Source organism: Syngnathus leptorhynchus, chromosome 11 (assembly GCF_054491065.1).
Source record: "Syngnathus leptorhynchus isolate UIUO chromosome 11, UIUO_Slep, whole genome shotgun sequence".
NCBI classification, from domain to species: Eukaryota; Metazoa; Chordata; class Actinopteri; order Syngnathiformes; family Syngnathidae; genus Syngnathus; species Syngnathus leptorhynchus.
The window spans coordinates 12,384,773-12,406,057 of record NC_141205.1 but is presented as its reverse complement, the minus strand read 5'-3'; the positions used below and the strand labels follow the sequence as shown (position 1 = coordinate 12,406,057).

Genomic DNA, 21,285 nt, shown 5'->3' with positions numbered 1-21,285 from the left:
AAAATCAGTTCTATTACAACGAAAGACGTAAAGTCCTATTCCTATATGGGGAGTCGAATCATTGAATGAAACTGACCAGTGGTTTGGCCATCCTGTTTATAATGCGCTTCGTAATTAATATGGGACAATTTCCCGGCACAGCTGAACACCATTGTGCCACGGCACACTGGTTGGGAAACACGTGTGCGCGTGAAGGCCCACGTATATATTGGGTATGGCAACGCTTGCGTGTTGGAAAGAATGTGTTTAGAATGTTACATGGGTCCAGATGTATACAAGCTTCGGCGTTGGGGGGGCGGGGAAGAGTGGAAGCAGGGGAGGGAGAGAGAGAGGGAGGGAGGGAGGGAGAGAGAGAGGGGGAGGAAGTTAAAGCAAAGACAAGTAAACAAAGGCGGCAGGAAGAGGAGTAGCGGTTGGCAAAAAAACAGCAAGGAATACAGGCAAAAGTGGCGGAAATAACTCCAAAAGACGAAACGCGGCAGTAAAGACAAGTGGCAGAAAAAAAAAAAAACAGAAGAGGATCTAGGGGAAGCGACAACAGCGGAGAAAGGATGACGACGAAGGGCAAAGGGGCAAGACAGGGAGGAGGAGAGCACAGCTGAGGCAAGAGAGACAGCAACTCACGTACGTTGACATCCTGAAACGTCCGAAAAGTGCTATCAGCAACTCACACGCACAGGAACAGGCATGCAGCATGTTTACGCCACTCGGGCAGTCCGGCATGGAACCTCTGATCTAAGGAAGCCTCGGACTTGGAACTAACTTCTTAGAAATACCTCTTCACGCACACCACAAGTGAGTGACTTGTTATTCCGAGTAATCCATCGAGCGATGAAGGACATGTGCTGTGTGCGTAGAGACCAACATACAAAGAATTCCAAAAGCTCAAAGCAGCTGTTTGAAACCTAAGGTGAACTTCAAAACCAATCATCTTAGCAACTGCATCAAAATAATGCAAATATGAAAGCAGCATTCAGCAATGCAACGTGTAACAAAATAGTCTGAAGCATTAGATGTAAAAAAAAAAAAAAATCATTGGTTTTATCCTACTAAATATATACAGAAGTGAATGAGTAGTGCGACAATGCTCAGCGTCAAGCAACTCTTCATGTATGAATTGTTTGAGCTGGCTACGACAGAACAGAATGCCGAATGTGTCAACGTGTCTTATTAGAGATGACTACTACTTATACATAGACTCCGTAGTCTCAATGTGCCTACTCTAAAGTGGCATGTACATATTATACATCTGTACTAAAGTGCCATTGAATTATACATCTGTACTAAAGTGGCATTGATAGTCAGCAGCAAGTGTGTGCGTGCGTGTGTGTGCATGGCATACGTATCACGAAATAGCCGTTTCGACATACTGCCGAGCACTCGTGCGCGTTGCAGCTCTCAGCAGGCGTCGCTCATCTATCTATCTATCTGTTGGCTACAGATAGCAACAAGTCACGCACGCTGCCACAAACGTTGCCACATTCCAATGCTCGTGTCGCCTCAGATGTTGGCTTTTCAATGCCAACAATCATTTCAGTCTTTTTAATGGCAACGTACCGTGTCATCTTTAAGGCCAAATAAATCATTTCCAAACAAGAGTCCTGTAAGACAGGGGTCACTTGGTACCGGGCCGCCAAGCCGCACAGGAAAAAAAGAATAAAAAAAAAAAAAATTGGGTTGAGTTGGTGTTGGTTGGGATGTGTTCCAATCACTTGTCTCCACATTGAAGGACCACTCATTGCTACCAAGTCACTTTGCTGTGCCTTGTCCAACATCTTGTCTGCGTGTTTGTGTGTGTGTGCGTGTGTGGCACAGTTGCCCACCCTGGGGAGCATGAGTCATTCATAACCTCTGAACTCTCTGTAATGAATCGGTCTTGTTTGAATTGGCGTGGATCCTAAAAAAAAGAAGATGAAGAAAGTGAAATCCTCAAGATATATTTCAACTCAATGTTTTTAAATTGTTGTTGTGCCGTTTCAACCTTCAATCCTCACTTATGAGCGGAAACGAGAAGGAAGTCCCGAGCAAGACAACAAAAGGAGGAAACGTGGCCTCGCGGCCGAAGATGACTCAGTCGTACGTGCGAGAGACGAAATCGACTGGTACAATGGAAGAGGGGGGAAAACCGTGGTTTGATCACAGAAAAGTGTACAGTCGCAAAGCAAAGAAGCCTAAATAGGGATGTCTTGGAGATCTGAGGTATATTTTGAGCTCTGATCATGAAGTAAGTTATGAGGTCTTTGATTGGATACCTGAGGTCTGAACTCTGAGATTGGATATCTGAGGTCTGAAGTTAAACAAGGACAGAACTCAAAGGTCTGAAGTCCAAAGTAATCTTTGACCCACTTTTCTCCAGATTGTGGCTATGTTTCTGTTGAGGAGCCTGAGGACTGTATAGGGGGTTGGCTCAGAAGGTTATGCTCTTTTCGCCCCCAGGTGTCGGTCAGAACACAGGAGGGAAGATGTGGTTCAGTTTTGATTGCTTTACTGAATTATTGGCAGAAAAAAAAAAAACTAACAGGCACTGTGGCTCATAGGGGCATATGGGCATACAGGCAAAAGGGTATAGGCACACGTTTGGGCGTAAGGATGTGAGAGCAGGTGTGTGTAGTGTACATGGGTGTGTGAATGGGATTCTTGTGTGTGTGATTATTGTATGAAGGGTGTGTGTGTGTGTGGTTCTGCAACAGACAGAAATACAGCACGTAAGTCAACGCTCAACTTCTGATGTCACACAACACGACGGCACACATTACATAACTGACTGGACGTAACGGTTCCACTATACTAAATGACCATGAATGTAATACTCGTAATATACGTTTGAGATTGTGGCAGTTGTTAATTCAAGGTACTTTGGGAAAGCCAGCGTCTGCGCTGACTGGTGCTCAGTGTTTTTTGGGCCCCGATGTGTGCGAATGGATTGGGAAACAGGAAACAGGACGCCTGACAACCACTATTCCTGCTTTCAGGATGTCGGTCAAGCTGCGATTCGACTCACCCTCAGATGGAAAACCAATCCGTCGGAGTCGCTCCTTCACGGGATTGGGCTCTTTGACAGGACGACGGCGGTAAGTGTTTGCATCATTAGCACCGAGCTGACAAAGAAAGTGCTAATACTTGGTCGCTTAACCCTTGTGCAGTATCTGTCCATTTTCTGGAACACGAAGGAAGAACATGTCAATACTCCAAATAGCTCCATGCTGTCAAATTATTCTTTATAGTGTGAACTAACTACTATTTTGTGTGCAAAGGGTTTTCTTTCAATTGATCAAAATGGATATTCCATTTAAAAGTCACTTCTTAACTTTGTAGTTACTTTTCAGTCTGGTTTTTGTTTGACTTTTAATTAGATTCCAAATCAATACTTGTACTTTGACCAAAGTCTTTTTTACACAAGTCTCCCTACTTCTACTTGAGTGCAGGGTATGAACACTGCCCACGGCTGCTCTTTTCAGGCCTTCCTCCACTCGGAATTCACTGCGCATCAACTCCATGTCTGAAAGAAAAACTCCAAGAGCTCCCTTGTCTCCGAGAGGAGGGTTCGGAGTCGTCTGGTCCATGCAGCCAGAGGACGTGGACCGCATCTTCCAGGCGCTACGCAAAGGCCTCAGGTACGGGCACTCCAGGTCACGTGCCATTTTCTGCTCATGTGGCACCGATGGAAGTTCTGATTCCTGAAATCTTTGGCCTGGGATCTGAAGATTGGTATTAGGGAAGTTCACGTGTGTGTGCATGTGTGTGTGTCCGTGCGTCTCCGCAGGGAGCATGTGCAGCGCCACCAGACCGAGATGGACTTTCTGTCTTCACGCCAGCAAGAACCCAAAAGAAACTCCAGGCTGGTGAGTTCACAACAACCTTTTGGACACTATTATGATAGCGAGGATCTCCAGAAAAAGAGAAGAAGTAAGTCATTTTCATCTCTCGCCTGTGTGATTTCCACCTTCTGCTCCGTATCCAGATCATCTTCTCTTGTTTCACTTCTGAATGCGGAGATGCTACTCAGTACGAGGGCAGATTCTAATCCACTGGCCAGCCAAAACTCCCTGCCAAAAACTTGACATTTTGCTTTAACTTCTAGAATGATTGTTTTCTGAAAATAATGCTGTACAAAACTAATATAGAATGTCTTTGCATATTAGCACGTCAAGTCAAATAAAGCTAACCAATGTCAAAGAGGCGCTACTAGCTTGTGTACCTTGGAAGAATCGTTTTGGGCACTCCTAGCATAGACCCGAACTCATCCTGAGTGGGTCAAACCACATCTGATGGCTACTGAAAGGAAAAGGAAAATGACTTTATAATCAAAACAATTGCCCTTTTCATGATGGCTGGGGAGGCACGGCCTTAATATCCCTTAATGCACGGCCTCGTTTGTCTTTGCAGGGCTTTCAATACGACCTCGACAAGGTGAGCAACTCTTCTTGAGCTTCGTGCCTCTCAGGGTCAACCAACAATCACTTGCCGTTCAACTTTGCTCCTGCAGGAGATTCGAGTTCAAGAGAGGCTGATCCGCAAGTTGGAATTCCAAATCAGCAAGGTAAATGCTGGAGTTGGGAAAGTGTGACATCACTTTATTTCTGGCCAGTCGTCAATGACTGTGATAAAACGACAACAAAAATCAGTCAAAGAGGAGTCCAGCTGGACTCAAGTCACAAAGAGAGCATAAAACATACAGTTGTCTCTTCCCTCTGTGGTGCCTGGCAACTTGGGGCACAGCACGCTACTTTGGCCATGGTCACATTTCCGAAAAGAAGCTCAAGTGTGACGTTACAAAAGTTGCACCTCTATGGTAAAGATCACAAGCTCATTGGATTGACCCAAACAAACCAAGTTAGAAGAAATTGTAATTCCCTCCGTAAAGACGGCTTTATGCGACAGTGTAAGCCGCTATCGCTCAGCACTGACTAACACGTTAGCCAGCGGCCAACCTGCCAAATGTCGATATCAATAGAACTAAGTCACACACATTCAGTCTCAGATACAACACTAAGGCTGGCAACCCCTTCAGGCAGAACATCAGGCAGCAAGGAATAAAACAAATAAATACGTGTGTACCATACGTGGTGACCACTTAGTAGATTTCATCTACGACTGGAGGCCAGTGCTCTGGAACGTAATAGTGATTGGCGCCATTTGTGCTCGTCGCTTTAATGAGGCCGTAATGTGCTAACGCGGATCTGTGCTTTCCCACTAAGGTGGACGAGCTCTACGAGAACTACTGCGTCCAGTGGTGTCTCTGCCAGGGAGCCGTGAACATGAAGAGAGCCTTCTCCCTGGCACCCTCCACCAGGGAGTCCAGGGAGAGCCTCCTGGAGCTGGGACGCAGCCACAAACACAGCATGCAGGTTCTTACCACTCCTCACATTCAGTCCTTTCCGTTGTAAGAACTTCAAGAGTTGCCCAGTTACACCATTCCGTGCTTGCCATCGGGGTGACAGCCACCAGAACACCTTGTGCTTGCGAGGAATTCCAGCAGAAAAATACCTCTTGGCCTATATTACGCAACAACAGTGACCTCGTCTTGTGTTCTCTCTGTAGGACATGTTGGCCATGGAGGGAGAGCTGGAGGTCCTCCTGGGAGAAATTCATGTCAAGATGAAAGGTAGAAAAAGAAGAGGTGGATTGCCTTAGACCAACGACGGTAGAATGTATGGATGCTTTTCATGCCTTTTCCGTGCCCAGGTCTCATTGGCTTCGCCCGGCTATGTCCCGGTGACCAGTATGAGGTGAGTATCTCCGGCCAACGGCGGACTCCACCTGCCTAGCGAGTTAGCCCCTGAGCTTCTTCCTTTCTGTCTTAGCGTAAGGTGCCTACTTTCTTATCCTCTCAGGTCGTGCTACAGTTGGGCCGTCAGCGCTGGAGGATTCGCGGCCGGATCCAAAGCGACGACGTCCAGTCCTGGGACGAGGAGGAGATGCTCTTCCTACCGCATGTCAAGCACAACTTTGAGATCAAGGTGAGGCGGGCGGAGGCTTTCTACAGCAATTCTTCTCAAATACTCTGCCATAAATGAAGTATGAGTGCATCAATAAAACAAACAAAGAAACTTTGCTCCGGTTTTTAGCCAATCCCTCCTCCCAACTGTAGCGTTGGGCCAATCAAAAGCTCTAAAAGAAATGATAATGATGATAAACATTGTTTTCCCTTGCATGCTAAGCATTAAGCCCGCAAATCTTTCAAAGGCAAAGCGATGGTTTGGATCCACACTGTGTTGCTCTCTTTCTTTTACACTGACAGTCAACTGCGACTGGGAGTTAGTTGAAGGAAACCAACAGCCAGTTTAAAGCCAGTTTCAACAACTGCTCACAAACATTCTTCACTCAAATTTAGGGGTATGCATGCTTGTCATGTAATTGAACTGGCGTCAGGGTTAGGAAAAGCTTCTTGGAAACATTTGTGGGACGCTGAAGTCAGCACCCCGTCGCTCAGGTTTCCGAGGCCAAGGGTCTGGGCTGGCAGCTGGTGGGTGCCGTCACCTGTGCCAGCGCACACTTCTTTGTGGCTACTCCCCAACTCATGCTGGTGGACATCACCCAGCTGGGTACCATCAAGCTACAGCTGGAGGTTACCTGGAAGTAAGCAAGACACACAAGGCACACACACGCACTACCACCGAAACGACACTTACCGATGGCATTTTGTGATTCTGCGTGTGTAAGTCCGTTGGACAGCGGTGAGAAAGTGGGACTTTTGTCCAGCGGCCGACCAGCGGGGTGGAGCAGGAAGACTTCGGTGCAAAGTTGGACCGCACCCAGCACGCCGTCCTTCTCGGAGAAATACTTCCTGGTGAGTGTGTGGCACTGACCTGATAGCCACACTAGGTGTTGGCAAACCTGTATAGGGGGGTAGCCCGTACAATGCCAGGCAAACTTAAAGGAGCGCGCCACAACTGTCAATCAAACGGCACGCGCGCAAAACTAACCGCGATGGGACAATAGTAACAGTTCAAGTGTACGTGTCAGAAATGTACACGGTTGATATCAGCAGTGTCGATCCAACTCCTGTCTGTAACTTACAAGCTGTAATTCACGCAAGGCGGAAGGCGTGGTCATGTCATTTTCGGCACATTTCAACACCACAATATTCAACATAAAATATAGCAACATAAGAACCTTTCTAACAGTAGGTGCATAATCAGTTAGGTAGGAAGATGAACAAGTTGGCCATCAAAATGACGCTTATGTAGCTTCGAAGCTAAGAACATAGATAGATATGTGGTAGTTAGCGACTAGCTAGATGGTTACATCTTTTTTTTGTCATTCACGCACACATTCACATCATCACTCACACACAAGCATTCGCACCGTCATATGGGGGAATCCAACTCACGGTGTCGGCACACAAGACAAGCAAGTGTACCCCAGCTAGTTACATTTGATGTATCTAGGCAGCAAGCTAGGTTGATAGGTATCTACTTAGGTACATTTTTGTCACCCAGGCAGGTCAGTAGGTAGCTCATGAAGATCTGAATTTGATTTTTGTGTTGCAGTCAATGGTTCAAGAGCTGCAGGACAGAGAAGGAGGAGCTTCAGTCCCACTCCGAATGATAAAAAGTGGGCGGGACAGGGGCGTGTCTTTAATGAGCTACCTGTCACACTCGTCCATCACATCCAGCCTCTCACAGCCCAAAACGCCGCCCAGGTATACCCCACTCACTCACTCACTCACTCACTCACTCACTCACTCACTCACTCACTCACTCACTCACTCACTCACTCACTCACTCACTCACTCACTCACTCACTCCATAGCCAACCTTCTATGCCTCCATCCTCCCAATATTCTGTCCGTCCAGCCATCCTTTCAAACATTTGTTGGCCTAATGAACTGTCCATCCAGCTACACATCAATGATTCTAATTCAATCATCCTTCCAACGTGCCATCTAGTTTTCCGTCCTTCTTTCCACCCATTCTATTTTCACCATTTCATTCCACTGTTCATCCATCCAGCTATCCTTTCTTCAGGCCATCAGTCCATTCTTTTTTCCCTTCCCTTTACCATTTAATTCATTCACCAATTCAGCCTTCCTTCTGTCCCTCCATGACTTCATTTATCCTTCCATCCATCCATCCAACCTCAGCAGCAGCAGCAGCGTGGCAGGTAGTCACACTCAACTTTCCCTGGGGGAGGACGGAGAGGGAAGAGTGACTGGCGAGAGGAGAGGGAGGAAGCCGGGTGGGAAGGAAGAGGAGGAGGAAGACGAGAACGGGGAGGCCCGGGGAGGAACGTTTGCTTCGTCTTCTCTCGTGGATCTTCCCGGGTGACTCAGCCGCAAACAAACCGCAATTAGCAGAGTACTGCAGGAGTTAGTGTTAAGGCTTTGACAATATTTGTCAGTTTTAGGTCCAGCACCCCGGACATCCTCAAAGACAAACAGGACAACTCTGCAGGAGTTTGCGAGGAGGCCGAGGACAGGCCGCCCGACGGGGTCAGCCGGGAGTACAAAGTTAGTCGAGCTCTTCTTTGTTGGACTATCATCCTGGCACAACTGGAGTTTGTGTTTTATCCATATTGTCAACTGAAGGAAACGGGACTTCTGACTGCCTCGCTCCCTTAATGGCAGGACATAGGGGAATTCCCCGCAAGCCCGGTTGCCTCGGCAGCTGCGGAGCCCGGCGGCGGAGAGCAGCAGGCGCGGGCCCTGCGACTAGGACTGCTGCTGGGGGAGCTGGAGAGAAACCTGCGGCCACTGCGGAGCTGTGAGAGCCCGCTGAGGCTCCTGAAGCAGCAGATAGAACACCTCAACACCATTCTGAAGGTGAGATGCTCACTGGAGCTCAAAGTGCCGTACCTGGCTCTGACCAAAAAATTGACACCCGCTCTAAAAACGTTGGCGCTAGCAACTTTTTTCCCTTTCCGAAGAAGCTTTCCAAACATCTCTGTTTCTTGCTCATATTTGCTTGCTTTGCTGGCTCGACTAAGGGGTGACATGTCACGTGACCGAGACGAGCGTCTTGACCTGAACCGACAGATGTAATTGGGAAAGAGTCGCCAATTTTTTTTAATATTTTTCAAAATACATTTTTACTCATTTTTGCTAGCTTTGTGGACTCGACTGGGGAAACACGTCACGTGACCGGGATGAGCGTCTTGACCTGAATTCATTGATCGTCAATAAATAAATAAATAAATACAATCATTTAAAAAAAAGTTTTTTTTCTGTGCGGCTTGGCGGCCCGGTACCAAGCGACCCTCGGACCGGTATCGGTCCGCAGTCCGGGGATTGGGGACCACTGCCTCCGATGGCAAATGTTCCGTGGCACTGTGATGCCACCAGGTGATGTTACAGCACTGCTTTTGTCCAAATGTCATCAACTGCCCTTTGCATAGTTAATTGGCTTGGCAAGAAGATGCCACAAGATATAGACAAAGCAGCACTTGTTTCTAGTGTACACAAAGCACCCAACAAAGTCAACCAGTGTGAACGTACTCTTTGAACCCCCTCAGAACGACTTGTCCCTCATCAGACCGTCGTCATGGGACGACACCTTGGCCGTGGAGGAGGTTCTCTGCAGCTTTGACTTCCTGTCACATGACGACGACTCTTCCTGTTCTGGCGGGTGAGAAGAGTTATTGCGCATGCGCGCGTGTTTCGAAGAAGTAAGCACGCATGAGTTGTTGATGTGTGTAAGTAGGCAAGTCCTGGAGGTAAATGCATGCTCGTGTATCTTTGGGGTGGGTTGTTGAATTGTCAGCGTACGTATCATGTCCACAGCGTGTCTTGTCCGAGGAGCGCCGGCCCCCTCCCTCGAGACCACCGATGGGGTTGCGAGGAGGAGCCGCCGGTGGCCCCCCTGACTTGTGGCCACTGGGGTCTGGACCAGGCTCTGGAGACACACTTGGACATGTGTTGCATCCTACTGGAGGTACTGAGGCTTTCCTGTCGATGTTTCGGGATGTTCCTTTGAGCTTCTCGTGGTTCTCCTCAGATGCTGCGGAGGATCAACTTCAGTTTGACTCGTGTGGATCTCCTTGAGGATGTTTCTCAACAAGCAGACGTTCTGAACAGAATCGGCTGTTTGCTGTTGGAGGACAAGAACGGCATCTCCACTGAACACCGTCAGTATAACTAACCCCTTAACTAGCTAGCTAGCTCGCTGGCTAACAAACTGAAGGCTTCTGATAGCTTGTTTGCACAACTTGCTTGCTTGCCGGTCAGTCGGTCGACCGCTCAGTCGACGGTTCAGAAGTGAAAGCTTTCTTATCCGCTGTTGTGCTGTCCAGTGCTTCTGGAGGATCAGAGGAGCCGAGATGTTTTGCTGTTGTGGGCTGAATGTGTGCGAGACTCCGATTCTTCTTCTCCATTCTGCTGCCACTCAGACAACTTTGTCAACGCACTCAGGAAACAATACTCGCACAAAATTAAAGCCAAAGCAGAGGCCAAGCAGCCCGGGCTCTCCGAAAGAGGTCAGATCAAAGACGTGTGTGAAGTTACGAGTGAGTTGTCTTGACGCGGGTTAAAGTGTCTTTGTGACGCGTATGTAAATGTGACTACAACAATTAGCGTGTTTTTTGTTTCTTTTGTGCGAGTCTGTACATGCTCTTTGATGTATTTGATTCATTGAACTAATCATTTCATGTGTAGAAGTCAACATGTGGGTGGGTATCCTTTGTACATTGTGTGAAAGTGACAATTTTTCTTTGACATGTATCCAGTGTTCCGCACGCTGCTGCAGCAAGTGCAGGCAGCTTGCAGGGTGGCGCTGTGGCCGCCACAGCCTCCGAGCGCCGCCGACAGAGTGACCGTATTCCAGCTGTCAATTTATCTGAGACGGTGTGGCATCGCCACGCTGGGTGAGCACGTCGCCCACCTCGCCAAGGAAGGTGTGTTCCATTCGGCCGTCACCCTCCCCAGGGCGAAAACTCCTCAAACCATTCATTTTTGGCCTTTCAGAGTACTTCCTGTCGGCATTGAAGGGTCCCAAGCGGCGGGGCACGCTGACTAGGATGACATCACGGGGCTTGGGCCGCCTTGTCCCACTGGGCTGCACGCTGCAAGCCATAGCAGCACTCTTGACGGACGCCGACCGCAAAGTGTGCCGGGCAGCTGCCCGCTGCCTGAGACGGGCTCCCGTCTGCGCCACCTTCCGAGCCAGGGTACACCACAAGTCCCGCGTTAGCATGTGGCAGGGCTAATGCTCAAAATGTGTGTGTGTGTGTGTGCGTAGGCACTTGTTCATTACACAGAGAGTTTGAGGAGCACTGACGTTGTCGTCCAGCGGAACTCTTGTTTGGCGCTCCAATGCTTGGCGGTGGGTATGCAGCGGCCTCCCAATGGCTCGCACTGGCTCGCACACACTCATTTGTATTTGCAGGCCACGGAGAGTGTGGAGCACATGGTTGAACTTCGCAGGTGTCCCAATGAAGACGTCCAAAATGCCGCCAAGGAAGCGGTCCTCTCATTTGGTAGTTTGGTGCCTGATTGGTTCACGGCTTTCTTTCCTTTTTTTTTTTTATTGATTCCATTTTTTTGTCAGGTAAAAAAGGCCAGGCAGCCTTCCAGAAGATGGAGCAGCTTGACTTGGAGATGCAGGAGGACTTTTTTCAGAATTTGGAGACTGACATCACTTTTCTTTAAGAGCAACTTTTGCTCTCTCTATCTCTCTCTATCCATCCATCCATCTATATATATATATATATGTTATATGCCTATTTGTTATGGGAAAACATGATTCGGAATTCGAACGATTCACTTCTCGAACAGCCTTCTGGAACGGATTGTCGTCGAAAACCGAGGCTCCACTGTATATGATTTGATATTTAAACAATAAAGTCAGCTAAACACTTCTTCAATCGGCCTACCAAGCATGATTTTGAGATGTGGGAGGAAACCGGAGTGCCTGGAGAAAACTCACGCGGACACGGGGAGAACATGCAAATATGAGACCTTCGACAAAAAGTTTTCTTTTTTTAATTCATGTACTCAACACTATTGGAGGAAAAACTAAATATTTTATTCCACTTAAAAACCAAAAACAACATTGTGACGCAACACAAGGATTAAAAAAAAAAAAAAAAGAAGTAGCGATCCAACTTTGTGCATGAGTTGTTTCTTTTGCATGTGCTGAAAATACTGACAATCACTTCAAAGAACATGGTTGTGTGCATTTAGCCAGAGGAAAGAAAAGGAGTGGTCGGCAACATTGATTGTCCGGTGTGTGGAAGATTGTGTCTGCGCACGCACGCACGCACGGCCTGGGCAAACAAAATGTCAGCCGCTGTCTCCGTTTTCAAGTCTTTACATCAAAGTTGGTTGGTCATGTGTCCAGCATGGCGGCAGCAATGGCGAGGGCCCTCTAGGCGCCCACGATGGCCGGGTCGTGGGCGGCATGCGGCAGGGCGGCGTCCTGGAAGCGAGCGAGACGTCAAAGCACATCGACCATCGTTTTGACAAGGTGCCACTCAGAGTCAAGTTCCATCAATGTACACGGCACAGGAATATCGCGAAAAAAAAAAAAAAAAATTTGTGCTGTGTACGCACGCACCTGGCAGTGATAGAGGAAGCAGTTGCCCCAGCAGCTGTAGCAGATGAGGAAGAGGGCGGTGAGGAAGACCAAGGCACAGATGGTGCAAGGCTTCCTCTCCAGCAGGAAGCTGAGCAGGTAGAAGCCCATGAACATGGAGTGGTTGAACCACAGCGCCGGGTTGAGCGGCTTGGGGATCAGCAGCACCGGCAGCAGCCACTGCAGGCAATACATGCTACTCTGTTGGGGCGGCGGCACGGCACGGCAGTCGGCGGGGCGGGCACTGCACGGGCACTGCACGGGCACTGCACAGTCTCAGCGGAGGCTGGCCAGGAAGTGCAACACGACAGCAAACTTTGCTGAGGTCAGCTGGTCCCTGCGTGCGCACAAACCAATCAACACAAACAGTCAAAGAGCAATCGTTGCCGCGCGCAGGTGTACCTAATCAAGTGACCCACACCGCTGCTTCATGCTTGCCTAAACCGGGAAACAAACGACACCATAACAATAAAAACCATTACATTGTTAAAAAAAAGGAATCAATCAGATCTTTGATCAAGTCATTGTCAGAATCCTTTTTTTTTTTTTAATTGAACGTGTGTCCAGATGCTTGGAATTGAAGCTTTGCAGCACTTTCTTAAAATATTTTCAGACTAATAATCACCAATTGTGCATTCTTTCTGACTTGATAACATTTGTTTGTGCCATTTCTATGCTGCCAAATTAAATGTTTCTGAATAAAGGGATGGAAATTAAATGTAGTCAAATCAAATGTTTAAATCCCAAAGGCTGGAATCTGGGGGAAAAAACACAGCAAGAAAGACTGCAGGTTTTGTTTGTATTCCGACGTTCCTGAGACACTTTTCCATACTTCAGTGAACTATTCTCCTTTCCTAGACTTACTGACTTGAGTTTAAGGCACGCCGGAAGTGGACACTTGAAGCGAACAGCTTGAGCAGGAAGGATTTCAACCATCAGTCATTAGCCTTCAAGACCAATTCTTTGAATACAAAATCGGATTTCATAATTCTACAGATCAACGTATGACCTGTGAACGTGAGAGGAGGAACTTGGAAAAAAATATATAAAGTGCATATAAGGTTGCATATGGTTTCGAGTCGACGTGTTGCTTGAGCTTCTTTAAAGTGTACGTATGAAAGTGAGCAATTAGCCTTCCTGCTCGGCTTGAAAGTGTCCCATCACAAAACAATGAAAATAACATCAGCAGCAATAAGACGAAGAAATAGAACAAATATTTTTGAACCCGGACGTCGAGTAAATTCTTCATTAAAAAAGGATGGACTTTGGAGTTGCCATCTATTTTCTATGGCTCAACACTTGCCAATGGCATGTCACGCTTGAACACAAATACGATTAAAGTTGCAAACATTAGCGTTGTTTTGGGGCCTTTTCCAAAACACCGAAGGCCACCGAGCTCACGTCGTCTACGTTCGAGCTGCTAGTGGAGCGAGCGAGCGAGCGAGCGGCGTTAGCTAGCTGCGTTAGCTAGCTGCCTCCGTTACTACCGTGTTATCGCTCCAGACGCGAATAACGTCATTTACAACCAGCAACGTCCGCATAAATTCTTATGGCGCTTTGTATTTTGCTGTTGGAGCAAGGTCACGCACGCCATGAAGGCCGATAACGCTGGCCTCGCTTCGCCTCGCCACCCGATTGCTTGCTTTTAATTTAGCGGCGCCACACAAAGGAGGCCAAATGCAGACGAAAGATCGCCGTCGTAACACTCGAGGAGACCAAACAGCGGACAAACCTGGCAGCCATGTGCATCATTCTGGCCTTACACTGTCTGCGAAAAGGGCTTCGTTCCGTTTCGCTGAGCGTCTGCGTACGTTTGCTAACGACAGCAACCACAAGGACCCCAGCGGACAGCTGCCAGAGGTGTTCGTGGATCTGCCTGAACCAAGCGACCGTTGACAGACTGGCAGACTGACAGACTGGCAGACAGACTGGCGACGTCAAGTGCTGCCGATTGCGCCCTTCCACTGGTTGGTCAGCACCCACATGCTCCACTGACGCCACAAGCATCACACACAGCATTTACTCGTTTTATTTGCTGACTTTGTTTTCAAATTGTACAAACACATTTTAGAAGTATTTCCCTCTAATATCAGATCAAGTTAAAGTCCCAAATTTGTCTTCTGCATTTAAGCCATCCCCATGTGATTTGGATCCATCCCCTGCCCTGGGGAGAGGGGGAGCAGTGAGCAGCAGCACTGCCGCATTGGGCAATCATTTGGTGATCTAACCCCTTAATGCTGAGTGCCAAGCAGGGAGGCAATGGGTCCCATTTTTTTAATAGTCTTTGGTATGACCCGGCCACAACCTTCCAGTCTCAGGGCGGACACTTACTTCACCATTAGGCCAGCTGAGAGAAGAACAAGTAAGAGAAAGTCAATGGCTTCAATGATAAGAGTTTCAAAACTTTATTCGATACATTCCAGACTGACAAACAAATGAGCCATCATCATATGTTATGACACAAATATGGTGTGAATTGAGTCAAATTCCTTGTTTGGCATGCACAATCTTGGCCAATAAAGCTGATTCTGAATAACACAAAACAACATATATACTATAACAAAAAATTATTGACACTCATAAAACTATATGTGTACACAGACATTTATGAGTTTTATAGTGGTACACTAAGTAATAAAAGACAAAAGAAATATGGCCATCAGTGCAGCATTTGAAGAAAAAAAAAAAAGGGCTCCTCTTCAGTCCTCCTCATTCGGGGTGCATTGGCACCTTTATTTGACACATACACGTAAGTGCCAACATATATACAATAACAAACATATTTACACTAACAAAACTATATGTGTACACAGACGTTGATGAGTTTTATAGTGGTGCACTAAGTTAAAAAAGACAAAAGAAATATGGCCATCAGTGCAGCATTTGAAGAAAAAAAAAAAAGGGCTCCTCTTCAGTCCTCCTCATTCAGGGTGCATTGGCACCTTTATCTGGCACATACACACACGTAAGTGCCTGCCGTGCATGTCAAGCACTCAGCTTCATAAGGATCACGACCCTGGCGAAAGCACGGGAATTTGAACGTGCATTTTCCTTTGGGAATTGCTTGTAAACACTCGGCGTAGGTTGGACAGCCCACCCTATTTCGTAGCAAAATGATTTGATTTGGGGAGAAGGGCGTGACTTATTCGTGAACGATATAGAAAAACCTGGAATTGTGTGAAATGGAACAGAGTGGCAATTCTATTGACAAGGTACTGTACATGTAGTATGTTTGAGGCAGTTCACAGAATCCCAGACATATTTTTAGTGCTCAACAGTAGGACATGCCTGGGAAAAAGAGGACGTCTGCTGACATATTTAGCATAGCTCATCCTCAATCTTAGTGGGCTTTAGCACATTTATTGGTTGGAGACACAAGGTTGTTAGGTTGCTTCAAATGCAGTTGTTTTATACTTGTCCTTGCTTTGTAGTCTTGTTTTTACTCGCCATGTAGCACTTTGAGATTCCTCCGAATGTGAAGTGCGTTATAAATAAAATAAATGCGTCTCCATTGTGGAGACAGTTTTTGTCAACTGGTAGCAGACCCATGATTTGTATTTATTGACGTACTTCTGTACTGTTTTTATTAGCATTATTGTTGTTGGCGGGCAAGTGATGGCATGTTGTCATGCGTGTTTTTACACACTAAAGCAGCACTATTATGTGACTCACGATGGGTTGCACAGTAAACAGTCACCTGACTACAGCTAGCATAGCACACCGCTAATGCAAAAACAGCCATGCAGCCTCAATAACAAGAGAACCTCTGAGCTTTTCACTTGTCTTTCACGTGCATCAAACTTGAACATGTTAGAACCACCCAATCAAATATTTGGGATGATATTTTTGTTTTGCAAATTTTCATCATTTCCAAACATTGCGCTAAATTGCTGCAGTATTTTTCAGAAGAATGCCGATCGCACTGGCTGTGGCTAACAGATAGCGTAGCTAACAAGCCCTGGCGATATCATGCGGATAGGTGATTCTCTTTGGCGACCTCCCTCAAGGCACAGACACTCAAAGGTGCGTGTCCTCTTCTTCTTCCTCCCCAGGTGCTGCTTGATTGACAAACACCTAGACGACCAATGAAATGGCACTTATTGTCAAGCAGAATAAAAAGGACATGAAAAGTTACTTTAATTTTTTGGGGGAAAATGAACATTCTCTATTTAAAGGTTTTCTTGGCACTACTACACCCTTCTCTCTGTACTAAACTGGTGCTTTGTCCTGAGTTGAATAGAAAGCACCTGACAGGTTACCTCCATCAAGGTTTTCATCCCACCTGCCAGCGAGGGTTGTCATCCCGGCGGACACCTTCGCCTCCTCCCACCAATCCATTGGTACTAATCCCCTTGTTCTTCATCTGTTCTTCTTCTTGGTGGTCTTCAGGCCGGTTGTCAGGCTGGTTGTCGCCCGCCACGTCCAGGGTGGGGTTGTCATGGCAACTGTTCTCCACAAAGCGAAGCTCCTCTGTGTGGAACTAAGCAACACCAACAAATAGGTATCAGAAAATGGGGGCCTAATATTCGTATCGGATCTTACAGTGCTTCTTCTCAGCGGTACTTTGAACATGCAAATGAAAAATGAACGGTTTGATACTACTTCAACCATTGTCATTTTTTTGCAGGTCCCCCACCCAGCTACGGCTCCCCATAACTTTGAGACCATGCACGGCGGTCTTACGGTGGTCTTGGTGGTCAGGGGCCGCCTCTGCCAGCAGATGTAGATGAAGCCTGACGTGATGATGGCCAGGCAGATGGAGCCGATGACCACCAGGACCACAAACAGTTTGCTGTAGTCGCTGCGCTGGGATGGAGTGCGGCGGGACAAGCACGTAGAGGGCAGGCCGTAGTCCTGGATGCCGACCTGAGGGGGTGGGGGGTTAGGGTTAGTGCAAAGACACCACAAGCTCAGAAGAATGTTCTACGAAAAATGTTACTTTGTTTAAACTGGGACGCATTTCTCCCAGCAGGTTCAGCAGGTCCTTAGTTGACACCACACCTGGAAGATACATGCGCACTAGCAATCCGATGGGAACAATGTCATACAGCAAATTACAGGACTCTTGATCATGTAAATGCTTGACGGCCACCCCTGGCTTCAAACATAACAAAGCTTGCGGACAATCATTGACATCATATTTCAGCCATTTTGCATGATCATCCATCGAGCAAATAACAATTTGGCAATGTGTTGCTTCCAAGGAAGATTTTTCTAATTATGCTGGTAGGATAAGTTTTTCTTTGATGTATCCTTGTAAATGGCCACCATGGCCCTAAAATGGTCATTTTGAGCAAACATTTTGAATTACTTTTTGGGGTACCTGTGAATTTGGAGAGCCAGCGCTTGTGTGAACTGAAAAAATATCATGGGGTACAGTCCTAACCTGACAAATGGTGCAAGGACAGCCGCAGTTGTCGGTGAGAGACAACCCATTTCCAATTCAAAATGACAACACAAGCAAGGAGCTGCTGTAGGTCACGACTCACCCCAGGTTGCTCACATGCAGACTAAGTGGCTCACCCGACTCCGGTGGCTGATGTCACTGGCCGCACCACACCCAGCAGTGCGTACAGCATAAAAGCAGTTGATTTGGCATTTTCTCGTGTGTGTACCATGCTCAGAGGCCACGTGCATCAGCATTTGTCGTCGTTGGTGCGTAGGCTTGCTTAGGTAAATGACCCACGACCCCTCTGGGCTCTTCATGCGCCGTGCAAACTGGCGCTCCAATATCTTCAGCAGGCGCACGCCACCATTATTGCGGAACTCCTCCTGCACACAAACACCATGCTGTAAAATGTTGAGTGGACCTGTGTGTGTGTGCGTGCGGGCTTTTTCGTTGCAGAGAAAAAGTATATGAAAGGTTTGTGCATGTGAGTCTGTAAATTGTTTGTGTCTCTCTAAGTGCTTTTTGTGTTTTGTTGAATTTGCACTTACTGAGTACGTAATTAGAAGTATGCGGGTGCACCACTTTAGCCAGTTAGCATTGCCATGTGGCAATTAGCACTTACGCAGTTGAGATTGTGCGTCATGTTGAGGAGGACGTAGCCATGCCCACTAGGCTGCGTCCAGTCCACGCACAGCACCTGACAGACAAAAGACAAGACAAGGAGGCAAAACGGCAGACTTGCTGAGACTTTTCAGTCAGTCTCTTGAGACTCGGACAGTCAAATCACCAGATTGCAGTCAAAGTGGCAACATTTGTATGTATCAACTTGAATTCATTTGATACATTTCAAAAAAACGTACATGTTCCTCCTGAGGGAGCGTGGCCGTGTCACCGTGTGCCACAGTGGTCAAATCTGCAGGAAGGACTCCAAAGTCAAGGAAAGGCACTTGGCTGACAGCTAAAACAGACAGTATGTTGCTTGACCTTTGACCCCCAGTAGTCCAAAGTCGGTGCCCGTCCCGGGGGCCACGGTCGTGGCGGCAATGTTAGAAGACGCCGTCGTTGTTGTGGACACCGACGTGGAGGAGCGAATGACGCCAAAACCGCTGGAGTGACCCCCTTCATTGAGCTCCTCCTCCAAAACCTCAAGCAACACAAGTCAACGTTGAAATGAACAAACAACAATATCGTATCACGGTTCAAACAAACAAAACACAAACAAGACCGGTACTGTGGCATTCCTCGTCTTTGTATAACTTTTAGGTTTCTTTTTTCAACCAATGTCTGAACAAAAGAAACACAAAACTAAACAAAAATCCATCCATCCATCCATTTTCTGGATCAAATTCAGTCAATTCGTAATTTTTTGTTATTTAGTGTTATTTTGATTTTAGTAGGTCAGTTAGTTAATCAATGATCGATCACCTGATGAGGCCCCGTCTCCTGGGGGAGGTCTGGGGGTGCTGAGGGAGGAGTGTACCCTGTCAACATGTCACCATCATGTTTGGGTTGTTCTTCCAAATGTTACATCGCCAGACACTTCATTAGGTACACCTTCTCAGCACATCCTCTTACTACAAAAAACACTGTCAGAAATCATTGACCAATACACACCATGCACAGTCATGAATCAAAAGTGTGCATGGAAGTCATACATGTACATCGAACTTCACAAATCTTATGCGTAACTGTGTTACCAAATGGTCTTAAATGGGCGGTCATAAATCATGCATGTGCAATATTAATCAAGTGTACTCAATTGTAGTCATAAATTATATTCAAATGCAAAGTCACAAATCATATGTGTACATGTCGCAAATCACGTCATACGTCATAAATTGTCATATATTATTCATTCTGTAACTAAATGCAAGGTGAAAAAATATGCACATACTTGCATGGTTGGGAATTATGTCATAAATCACAAGTGTTGAAGAATGTTCATGTTTATAAATGACAAATAAGGTTAGAAGTTATGTGTCTGTCATCATTAGACATGTGAGCTCATAAATAACACATTTGCAACATTTGTGTTTATGTGTTCCGCCACTCCTCCATTAACTCATGACCAGTCCATTTTTTATGGAATATGTGACCTGGCATTTGTTGGTGACCGATTCACGGTGGATCTCTCCTCTTGCGCAAGATCATTTGAGATTCTGTCAGTGTACCCAATGAAGTGAGCACACCTGCACCGACCAATCATAGCATCCAAGTCCAGCGTGGCGTGCGTCCTCTTCACCACATGATGCTTCTCGAGCCATCTGAATGAACCCGAGGCCTCCTCCAGTGAAGAGTCGGCGGAGCCACCGAGTGGCCCCCTCTTTTGTTCCTCCTGAGGAAAATCGAGAGGAGGCTAAGACAAACAAGACAATCGTATCGAGCGGCGGTCACCCTTTCTCTTCTCACCGGGCTCCAGGACTTCGACACAAATGACTCAGAGAGCTGCAATGCTATAGGGATGGATGGGTTCGGGTTTAGGGGGTTTGAGGGGAGAAGGGAAAAAAACATCACCGTTAGACCAAGGCTCCATTCCCCTAATTATTTGCAGATTCATCATAATTTTCACTCTCAAGTGCGCACGCACACACAACTCGAAAGCCCTAACAGTATGGTGGTCATTTTTTCATCTGCGTGGAAGGATATGAAAGCAATTGTCAGTGACATTGCATTTGTTGTACCGGCAGCCGCTTGGGCAAGATCGCATTTTTCTGTGTGAAAGGACTCAAAGTTGTGCAAAGATCCTTAAGAGGGTTCTGTGTGAAAGGCAATAAAGACAAATTCTCTTTCTCCTAGGAAAGTATGACTAAACCCTGATGTCATGTTATTCACCGTGGTTGTGTGGAGTCACAGCAATTTCAGAAATATCTTGTCTCTTTACTGTGCTGTGTGAAAGGAAAAGAAGAAAAACATATTTTTTTTGGGGGGGGGGGGCACACCAGACACGGATATCATCTCATGATCTGATTACCGTATGATGTGTCACTTGCAGCAATATGCCGCCTTTACTCCATTCTGTGTCAGGCAAATGAGGATTTTTTTTCACCCTTTTCATTACGATCAGACCGATGGCAGAATGCCGTGTTGCAGTATAAGAGTATGTAAACATATCCCACCTTTACTGCATTATGCGCGAAAGTACATGTGTTCAAGCCTCACGGGAAAAATCATCATCATCGTCGTCGTCGTTACATGATCATGCAAACAAGTCATCAGAGCTATCGTGCATGTGCGCGCGTGTAGACTGACCAATCAGCGTGACGAAAGTGAAGAGGAGCAGGCTCGCCATGTCCGCTAGATTGCACCTCATCATGAGCTTCATCATTTTCTTGTGTGAACGCACCACAGCCCGGTTCAGCCACGCGTGCGCAGTGTGGTCGGTCACAC

General features: G+C 46.9%; 3 protein-coding genes across 16 annotated transcripts; 1 reads left to right on the top strand and 2 right to left on the bottom strand.

Annotated features, from left to right (window-relative positions):
- Nucleotides 1-370: 370 nt before the first annotated feature.
- On the top strand, nucleotides 371-12,414 carry ripor3 (RIPOR family member 3). 7 transcript variants are annotated; one of them, XM_085924165.1, is made up of 25 exons: nucleotides 371-795; nucleotides 2,973-3,071; nucleotides 3,459-3,614; nucleotides 3,764-3,842; nucleotides 4,387-4,410; nucleotides 4,487-4,540; nucleotides 5,199-5,348; nucleotides 5,542-5,605; nucleotides 5,686-5,729; nucleotides 5,835-5,960; nucleotides 6,434-6,579; nucleotides 6,664-6,790; nucleotides 7,494-7,645; nucleotides 8,087-8,266; nucleotides 8,344-8,452; nucleotides 8,570-8,764; nucleotides 9,454-9,566; nucleotides 9,722-9,872; nucleotides 9,936-10,065; nucleotides 10,231-10,413; nucleotides 10,663-10,830; nucleotides 10,901-11,103; nucleotides 11,175-11,258; nucleotides 11,322-11,412; nucleotides 11,484-12,414. In XM_085924165.1, exons 2-25 carry the CDS (start codon nucleotides 2,974-2,976, stop codon nucleotides 11,582-11,584), a joined length of 2,928 nt encoding a protein of 975 aa, XP_085780291.1. In that variant the 5' UTR covers nucleotides 371-795; nucleotide 2,973; the 3' UTR covers nucleotides 11,585-12,414. The 7 variants fall into 7 exon arrangements, with proteins under 7 accessions (XP_085780291.1, XP_085780287.1, XP_085780288.1 ...); XM_085924161.1 differs by having other exon boundaries at nucleotides 371-624; nucleotides 11,175-11,412; nucleotides 11,484-12,413; XM_085924162.1 differs by having other exon boundaries at nucleotides 8,090-8,266; nucleotides 11,175-11,412; nucleotides 11,484-12,413.
- Nucleotides 11,939-14,472, bottom strand: blcap (bladder cancer associated protein). 5 transcript variants are annotated; one of them, XM_085924167.1, is made up of 4 exons: nucleotides 14,242-14,472; nucleotides 12,912-12,947; nucleotides 12,492-12,846; nucleotides 11,939-12,353 (listed from the first exon to the last, which is right to left on the bottom strand). In XM_085924167.1, exons 3-4 carry the CDS (start codon nucleotides 12,702-12,704, stop codon nucleotides 12,303-12,305), a joined length of 264 nt encoding a protein of 87 aa, XP_085780293.1. In that variant the 5' UTR covers nucleotides 12,705-12,846; nucleotides 12,912-12,947; nucleotides 14,242-14,472; the 3' UTR covers nucleotides 11,939-12,302. The 5 variants fall into 5 exon arrangements, with proteins under 5 accessions (XP_085780293.1, XP_085780295.1, XP_085780296.1 ...); XM_085924169.1 differs by having other exon boundaries at nucleotides 14,273-14,472; XM_085924170.1 differs by lacking the exon at nucleotides 14,242-14,472 and adding an exon at nucleotides 13,378-14,228.
- Nucleotides 14,473-14,898: 426 nt separating this feature from the next.
- podxl2 (podocalyxin-like 2) lies at nucleotides 14,899-21,253 on the bottom strand. Of its 4 annotated transcripts, none has more exons than XM_085924994.1 (12): nucleotides 21,148-21,253; nucleotides 20,308-20,351; nucleotides 20,098-20,233; nucleotides 19,324-19,379; nucleotides 18,883-19,042; nucleotides 18,759-18,811; nucleotides 18,521-18,595; nucleotides 18,125-18,281; nucleotides 17,449-17,510; nucleotides 17,193-17,375; nucleotides 16,792-16,989; nucleotides 14,899-16,583 (listed from the first exon to the last, which is right to left on the bottom strand). In XM_085924994.1, the coding sequence occupies exons 1-12, from the start codon at nucleotides 21,221-21,223 to the stop codon at nucleotides 16,527-16,529; spliced, it is 1,257 nt and encodes a 418-aa protein (XP_085781120.1). In that variant the 5' UTR covers nucleotides 21,224-21,253; the 3' UTR covers nucleotides 14,899-16,526. The 4 variants fall into 4 exon arrangements, with proteins under 4 accessions (XP_085781120.1, XP_085781123.1, XP_085781122.1 ...); XM_085924997.1 differs by lacking the exon at nucleotides 21,148-21,253 and adding an exon at nucleotides 20,870-20,980; XM_085924996.1 differs by lacking the exons at nucleotides 20,308-20,351; nucleotides 21,148-21,253 and having other exon boundaries at nucleotides 19,324-19,472; nucleotides 20,088-20,105.
- Nucleotides 21,254-21,285: the final 32 nt, after the last annotated feature.

Excerpts from the sequence above, each read along its gene's own strand:
- blcap (XM_085924167.1), bottom strand. The coding sequence starts at position 12,704 with ATGTATTGCCTGCAGTGGCTGCTGCCGGTGCTGCTGATCCCCAAGCCG. Across the intron at positions 12,354-12,491 it reads GCTTCCTCTATCACTGCCAG|GACGCCGCCCTGCCGCATGC; the intron begins GTGCGTGCGTAC and ends GCTCGCTTCCAG.
- ripor3 (XM_085924161.1), top strand. The coding sequence starts at position 2,974 with ATGTCGGTCAAGCTGCGATTCGACTCACCCTCAGATGGAAAACCAATC. Across the intron at positions 5,961-6,433 it reads AGCACAACTTTGAGATCAAG|GTTTCCGAGGCCAAGGGTCT; the intron begins GTGAGGCGGGCG and ends CCCGTCGCTCAG. Across the intron at positions 6,580-6,663 it reads CAGCTGGAGGTTACCTGGAA|TCCGTTGGACAGCGGTGAGA; the intron begins GTAAGCAAGACA and ends TGCGTGTGTAAG.
- podxl2 (XM_085924994.1), bottom strand. The coding sequence starts at position 21,223 with ATGATGAAGCTCATGATGAGGTGCAATCTAGCGGACATGGCGAGCCTG. Across the intron at positions 20,352-21,147 it reads CACTTTCGTCACGCTGATTG|CATTGCAGCTCTCTGAGTCA; the intron begins GTCAGTCTACAC and ends CCATCCCTATAG. Across the intron at positions 16,584-16,791 it reads ATGACAACCCTCGCTGGCAG|GTGTTTGTCAATCAAGCAGC; the intron begins GTGGGATGAAAA and ends TTGGTCGTCTAG.